Source organism: Vigna radiata, unplaced genomic scaffold (assembly GCF_000741045.1).
Source record: "Vigna radiata var. radiata cultivar VC1973A unplaced genomic scaffold, Vradiata_ver6 scaffold_206, whole genome shotgun sequence".
NCBI classification, from domain to species: Eukaryota; Viridiplantae; Streptophyta; class Magnoliopsida; order Fabales; family Fabaceae; genus Vigna; species Vigna radiata.
The window spans coordinates 368,015-376,390 of record NW_014542858.1 but is presented as its reverse complement, the minus strand read 5'-3'; the positions used below and the strand labels follow the sequence as shown (position 1 = coordinate 376,390).

Below are 8,376 nucleotides of genomic sequence, written 5' to 3'. Positions count from 1 at the left end.
CCTGGACGTTGTACAACCTCAAGCAACTCTTTAGGATGATCAAAAGGCTTTAATCCAGTGCATAGAAGTGGTTCAACGCTGTTGTCCAAAGGCTTCCACCAACATCTTCCATCGTAAGCAACAAGCATCTTCTTAGAAATCTTCAACAAGTAGGCTTCTTCTTTCCTTTTGTTTTCCTTTTCCAGCTTCTAATTCTTGTCTTGGCTGGATTGTTGAGTCTTTTATTGTTTGCTTAGCTTTGTATTGAGTCATATGTGTTTCCTCCTTAGGATTTTTCTAGAAAACAATTCTTGAAATTGCACTTGCTAAGAGTCTTTTTGCATCTTGGTTCTTGTATGCTAAATTAAGTTTGATCACCTTAGGATTTAAGTGTGCAGACTTTGCTTGTGTGTTCTGTTAGTAGATTCATTAACCAAATCAAATTTTAGCTTTAATCAAACACACATACTCCATTATTCACTACTTGGCCGAGACTAGTAATGCCAAATCTTCATGATTCAAAAAAATTTTGAAACCAACTCCAAATCTATTTGGTACTTTGTGCTAGTTTGGGCCGAGACTTTGCCTCTGTTTTGGTGTGTTTGATAGCTCATTTTGAAGCCTCTCTTATCATAAAATTACAAAACATATAGGTTTGAAGTTTGTCAAATTAATTCCACTCATTATTAGATCTTTCTCTTCATGTATGCATAGATTTTTGGTGTGAATTGCCTCTTGTTTGTGTCAATTTTTTGTTGTTGTCTTGTTCACATGTGCCTTTGTTTTGACTCCTAATTTCCTTGTTGTTTTGTCTCTTATTAGTATCTAGCTTGCTACCATTTTTTGTGCGTCAATTTTCTTGCTTTCATAGGTTTTTTTTCCATTATTTGTCTAGTAGTTTCACTTGAATTTTTGGCCTATTGAAGTGCATGTTTCTTGGTTTGTGTACTTGAATTTGTTAAGGTGGATCGTACATCCTTTCACTTGTTTTCTCCACAGTTTAAGTGCTCTAAAGTTTGACCTTGAGACACCTTGCTATCTTGAGTGAAGATTGCATGTGAGTTGGAGTGTTCCTTCTTTGTTTTTAGTCAAAACCGAGAGCAAACATTAAGGGAGTGTGTTGCTGTTTTTGCGTGTTTGAGCTGTTGTTTCTAACCTTTTTCTTGTGAGTTTTTGTTGTTGTTATGTTGTGTAAATATGTCTACAGGTTCAAGGCATTCTTCTTTCAATGGAGACAACACTTATGGAAGCACATCTAGCAAATTGGACATGAAGAAAGCCTTCAAGAAAATCCATAAACAAATTGATTTTCTCAGCCATAGATTAGAGAAGGAGATTGAGATGAAAGGAAAGCAAGAATATGGAAATCGAGAGCACAAGCATTCTACTCATAGCTCTTCCAAGAAGCATCAAGAAGATAAAGCTTTTGACCTATTTCTTCCATTTCCAAAACTCAAATTGCCTCCCTTTCATGAAGAAGAAGACCTTGACATTTGTTTAGATTAGATAGCTAATGTAGACAAGTATAGATGAAGGATTGCATGTAAATTTAGCTTGTTTATCTTTAGAAGGATATGCCAAACAATGGCTAATTAGGAGAAACTTAACCATGGCCTCACCCGCGAGTACATGGGAACTTTTTAAGGACATTCTAATCCAGCGTTTCATACCTCCTCACTACTTTAGGAAACTCTTGGTTAAGCTCTAACGACTTAAGAAAGGTAGACAAAGTATGGAAGAGTATGCACGCAAGCTCGAAGTGCTCATACACCGTACTAACACAATTAAAAATGAACAAACAAAAATAACAAGGTTTATCAATGAACTTCATAGAAACATCCAAGATTTAGTTACATCCTATGATGATGAGAAATGGGATGATGTGATTCATAAAGCTATCAAAGTAGAAAAACAACTCTTGAGAAAAGAAGTTTCTCACAATAAATTTTCAAACTCCTCAAGAGATCCATTTTGTAATTCCTCATCATCAAAGAAACAAGACAAAGATGTTTCTAGGAAGCCTTCTAATGAATCTCCTCATCTTTCTTCTTCACATCATTTATCTTCTAATTTCACATTTCCTTCTAGACCTAACCATATTAAGTGTTTTAAATGTTTAAGGCATGGTCATATAACATCTTCTTGTTCTAACAAAAAGTCAAACATCATTTCAGTTTAAGGGTAAAGTTCCATCCTAAAACAATTATTTGAAAATCAATTATGTAAATTGAATAACTTAATATTTTAAATATACATTTTAGAATAAATAGGTGAATATAAAAAATATCGGGATTAACTTTTACATAAGTAGACAAGTTTTGAAATACATTATGTATTTCATAAGGTTGTTGCTTCCTACACCCCCAATCACATTTCTTCCTCCACCCCCATCAAAACCCCTTCCGGAAAATAACTTCCGTAATAGGAGAGAGTAATTGCTTTTCTTAAAAAAAATTCCCACGGAACTGTTTATTGATGAGAAGTGATAGGGTGCAGAGAGCAATTGCCATTTCATAAACACAACGGTGTGAAGAAATTATTCTTTTAAACGACTTTTTATGTAAATCACGACTTTAAATTAAAATTATAAAATAAAATGTGATTTTGATGTCAGTTTTTATTTTTCAATTAAAAATGTGTTGTATTCGAACAAATGGTTTTATTGTTTAAAAAATGGTTTATCTAAACGAATAAATAAATAAATAAATAAAAAGCCATTTGAAAACTAGGAAGCAAAAGAGACAAATACGAACAAAAAGAAGTCATCTTATTTTAGATCTACACAGAACTTTGTACCTTTTTTCCAAAACCAACCACAGTTATAAAAGAACGCGACACGGTAAATATGCCCCTTAAGATTGTTAATACATTGCACATTTTGAAAAAAAAACCTGTCTCAAGTCCCAATAGTCTTACTTTAGACCACGAAAAAAATCTTTCAATGCTATGACTCAAGTTTCTGTTCACAGTTAAAAAAAGAAGCCTTTTTGTGCTTTCAACGAAAAAATAAATAAACCCATTAAATACTTAATGCATGATGTGTGAAGACCAGTGGAGAAACACGGACAAACACTGGTCTTTGTCTAAAAATTTAAAAATGGCTTGGCTATGAAAACGAAGGATGCCAATACCCAAATATTGTAGTCGAGTGATAAGTAGTTTTCTCTTCTTTTTTTCAGTGTCACGCAACATTAATAAGGAGAAATTAAGATATAAAAACTCAAAATGGGATGACGCCTTGATTGGTATCAATTACAGTTATAAACATTGAATCCAAACCCAATAAAAAAGCTCAAAGTATTAGACATCCCATGAAACAAATTCCTACTATAATTTTAGCCGTCAAGATGTGTCCCTAATAAACCAGAAAACATAAAAACATAAAGCCAATTTGTCTCAGAAGAGGACCAAAAAACAAACTAGATAATATTCACCCCTGCATCCAGAATTACCAATCCACAAGAAGACTCCCAAAAAGCCCTATGCCTGGAAGGATTGTCATTCATAAGAAAAAAAAAATCAGAACAATTCTATAAAAAAACTTAAACCATTTTCCGATTGATAAAAATCAAAGGGCCAACAAATACGTAATATTATGATGATATAGAAACGAATTCTAAATTTAGGATTAAGTGGTTAACAAGATAAATGCATGAATTCAAGCAGCTTGTATAACACACAGTGAAAGAGCATTTTTAATCAATTTTCCCAATGCTCATGAAAGAATGCGAAAAATAGAACAGTAGATACCTTGTTGGCTATGTTGTTGGAAAGCCAGTCCAAACCCTCATAAAGACCCTCCCCAGAGGTTGCACAGGTACTCTGGATGTACCTGAAAGTAAAACAAAAGTATGTTAAATTTCAACCAAGATCGAGCTTTCAGTTCTAGTCAAGGATGCTGTGATCAAAATATTTACCAGTGGCGCTGTCTGAGAGAGTGAAGACCTAGCTTGTCAGTAATTTCAGCAGCATTCATTGCATTGGGAAGATCTTGTTTGTTAGCAAATACAAGCAATACTGCATCTCGCAGTTCATCCTGAAAAAATTTAACTTGTGAAAAACCATGCCATTGCATCACAATATAATAGAAGGCAAAATTAAAGGCATTCAATGAATCAACTCATAATGTCATTATTTACATTAATGTAAAGCTAAACAGGCCAATCAATAAGAACTTATCTTCCAAGAGAGCATAAATAGTTTGAACAGACAATCACACTTAGAAATATACCACAAAACATTAATTGCTGACATTACAATCCCACAAAAACAGGTCAATTAAACTGAGTAATTTAAAAAAAAAAAAAAAAAAAAAAAAAAAAAAACTCTGTTGTGAACTCCTTTTAAAAATAGGAAAACGCCCTTTTTCTTATTAAAAGCGTAGTATGTGCAGTAGCATAGTCATATCCATAGAAGAAACAGAAGTTTGAACAGTTCTTTGTTTCAAAATTATCTAATAAGCAATGATACATAAATATTTAAATAAACAGAGAACCTCCTTCTAGATTAAAACTCAATATCTTCACTAATTTATAATTTTTTACTTAGCTGTGTGATCTTACACCTCATATATAAGTGAAGGAAATTACTGTTGGAGTGAGCACAAAGAAAACGAGAGAAAATTTTGATATTGGAAATAGCAAGAAAATTTTAGAAATTGTTACCTAAAGTCAACTTCTCTCTGTTCTTTCACTACATTTTCTTCAACCAAACACGAAAATGTTTTAAATTTAAAATAATTTCCCTCCTTTTTTCTCTTACATCCAAACACAAGGGCAAATGTCAGATGAATCTATACCAAAAAAAATAAAGTGGTCGTTGACTGGCTTTGACTACCCAACAAGATCTATAAAAAATGTGCAATGAAACTAAAAACAGAAATAGGGCTGGACAGAATCTACGAAACAAGTCACCCTTCTTCCTTTGGTTTGAGCACTTTCTCTTTCTCCCATGCCTCTATTTCCGCTGGTCAACAATCAACAGCCCATTTTTCACTTAGAAATTCTCTCCAGTATCATGGAGCAGAGTGACGAAGTCAATCCTATGCTATGATGACTTTGGTATATTTCCCATGTCTTTCTTGGTTTATAAACCCAACCAACAATTTACAACAAACAAAAGTCTTTCTTCAATTTTTAGAGTAAGAAATGATGCGGACCAAGAAAGCTTTCTTGATATGGATAACCAATCCCTTTTCAAATATACTTGGGAGGCTTTACCCAAGAATGGGTTAAAATAAATGGAAAGATAAGAACATGGGAATAGATTTGATAGCAAAATGGACAACATATTTTAATTGTTGTGCTTTCTAACAGGAATAGACACGAAAACAAAGATATCAAATAATATGACCTAAAGAGCCAACCTAAACTGATAAGTACCTCGTTCAACATCCTATGCAACTCATCTCTGGCCTCAACAACTCTGTCCCTGTCATTGCTGTCTACAACAAATATCAGACCCTGTGTGTTTTGGAAGTAGTGCCTCCACAAGGGACGAATCTGCAAAAGATAACATGTGTATTAAGCCATTGACCACTAAGATACACATAACTCAGCACCATGAAGGCATCAAGAAATTGTCAAGAATACATAAAGATTAAACTTTACACCTTGTCTTGGCCACCAACATCCCAAACAGTGAAGCTAATATTCTTGTATTCCACAGTCTCCACATTGAACCCTAAAACAATTAAGAGAAATAAAAATAAGAAAACATACAATTAAGAGCATCAGCACAGATGAGTTTACAATTTCTCCAAATTACTTTGGTAACAAAAGAAGTATAGGAACTCTGTAATCTAACTCTGATTGTTGCCGGAAAAAGATTGCATTTATTATGCTTGAGGTTCCAAATATGAACAGTTAATAGTTAGCTATAGTAGTATCAATAGTTAATTAGAATAACTATGCGGTTAATTAGAGATTATGGAAGGGCTGGGGATCTGGTTAGGGTAGAAAGGAGAGACATTCTGTTCTGTACCAATTAAGAGATGAGAATTATCTCTGTAGTAGAAAGAGGATAACTTGGAGGAAAGATCTTTCTCCTTGCTCTGTTCTTTTGCAATTAAGAAATAAAACATCACTGTTTTTTTTTTCTTCTTTTCTGCTCAGGGTTCCTCCTATCAGACTAACATGAAGTAGTGAGCAATAATTGCTGTAAAACATTACCCCGTTTTCATATAACGCATCATAAACTGAGGAGCCTCTGAAATACCCAGCATCATTTCATATCTCAATCTTCAATTTTCAAGGTTTCATTACAGATTCAATAATTTATGATTCATCTTAAAAGCTTACTAGCTGCGTAACAAGCTCTGAAATAACTAATTTAGTCCTCCTACAATTTGTTACAAGATCAATATTGAAAAAATGTAAGCACGTTAAAATTATATTGATTACATATTGCACACCATACATACACAATAATGTAACACAACCAAAATCAAAATCGGAAAACTTACCAATGGTAGGAATTGTTGTAACGATCTCTCCAAGTTTGAGCTTGTACAAGATGGTGGTCTTACCAGCTGCATCAAGACCAACCATCAGAATTCGCATTTCCTTCTTGGCAAAAAGCCGACTGAAAAGCTTGGTGAATGTCAACCCCATTTCTCCTTCAGCTAGCGGATCCCTACATTAGCAGATTGCACGGAACATTAACAGAACCAAACTTCCTTCCGCAGCAAAACTCAACCAAATCATTTCATTCACGCAATAAACGAATCCCAAAAATAATGGTATAGAATCAAATCAATTCAACACTAACTAATTCGTCGACAGACAACCAAATCAACGACACTGGACTCAGCCAGATCTCAAGCCAGGCAACCAAAACAGTAACAAGCATTTTGATCCGCCTCATCGAAAAATCATCACATGGAAACCGAAACGGATCGCAAACGAAAAAGGAAACCAGGAAATTTACAAGAATCAGATTGAGAAAAGAGGAACGATCTGAACATCCTGGTCCCGAAACCCTCAGATCGAACGATTCATATATATATTTGAAACAACGACAAAAGCCAAAGCATCGAGTTAAAGAATAAAAGCAATCCCCAAAAATGAACAGCGAAAACGCTGAAAAAACGCATGCGATACAAAGCATTGAAAAGAGAAATGAAATTACGTAAGGAGGAAGAGGGTGGAAGAGAAGGTGATTGGAGAATTTGAAATTACCTTGAGGGATCTCGAATGAGTAAGCGTAGAGAGAGAGAGAAAGCGTAGAGAGAGAAGCGAAGAATGCTTTACAAAAACGCAAAATGTAATGAGAGGGGATTTTATAACAGAGACAAGAACGGGGGTACCCGAATTATATGCGCGTTTTGGATCAAATGACAATTTCACCCAGCAAATTGCAATGCATCTCACTGCTGCACCTTTCTAACCTTCCCAATAGGCAATACCCCTTTTTAAATAATTCAAATTCAAATAACCTAAACTAACATATTTCTAATTTAAATTTAATCTAATTTTTATATCATTTAATAATCATAAATTATTATCATATGTTAGATAAAAACATATTTTTAATTATTATTTATGTATAATACAGATTTACGGTTGATATAAATATGTTTATATTATTACATAATTATAAATTAATTCAAAAAACTTAATTCATCATTATAATTTTAACTCAATTATGTTTTAAGTATTTCATAAATAAATTTAAGAATTTTTCATTGAATCTTTAATAAATTTTGTGGTGTATTGAGTTGAGTACTTAATAAATTAAAATTTATATTGTTCAATTAAGTTTTTTATTCAAATTTTTTAGTTAACTAATTGATATGACACTTATCTGTAGTCACTTTTTTTATGTCATCTTGCTGTGTTGATTTAATATCTTAAAATGTTATATTTTAAAACTTACGAATTTCTAATATTAAAATTTAATATATTAATAAAATATAATTATATAATTATAGTTTTGTAATTGTGTAAATTTCTAATATTATAATTTAATAAAATATACAATTATAAAATATATAATTAAAAAAACCATAAAATAGTGAATTTATAACAATTATAAAATTCAAACACTGTAAAACTATAAAAATTTAGAAATTTAAAATTATAAAATCATAAAATATGATTTTAAGTCTAACTCAACCACACAAAATTGGCATCTAAAGTGAAGTTTGTACCATATATCGCCTTTATCCTTAGTTGATATTGAAATTCCAACGCACGTCCCACACACTGAGATATATACATCTCAAGTGTGAGACTAAACATTTTAGGTGGTCATAGTGGGTGGAATAATATGCTAAACTAACAACAAATCATGTTAGGATAGGTTTTAGCCCATGACTTTGATACAATGTTGAATATATTAAAAACATGTATGAGATCAATCTCCTTTGTGTTAAATATACAAATAAAGTATAATAAA

The 8,376-nt window shown here is 32.6% G+C and overlaps 1 protein-coding gene across 1 annotated transcript; it reads right to left on the bottom strand.

Moving 5' to 3' along the window:
* Window positions 1–3,190: 3,190 nt before the first annotated feature.
* On the bottom strand, window positions 3,191–7,286 carry LOC106780798 (ADP-ribosylation factor 2). The gene is made up of 7 exons (XM_014669102.2): window positions 7,158–7,286; window positions 6,443–6,612; window positions 5,591–5,661; window positions 5,361–5,480; window positions 3,897–4,015; window positions 3,730–3,811; window positions 3,191–3,465 (listed from the first exon to the last, which is right to left on the bottom strand). Exons 2-7 carry the CDS (start codon window positions 6,588–6,590, stop codon window positions 3,460–3,462), a joined length of 546 nt encoding a protein of 181 aa, XP_014524588.1. The 5' UTR covers window positions 6,591–6,612; window positions 7,158–7,286; the 3' UTR covers window positions 3,191–3,459.
* Between the last annotated feature and the right edge of the window lie 1,090 nt (window positions 7,287–8,376).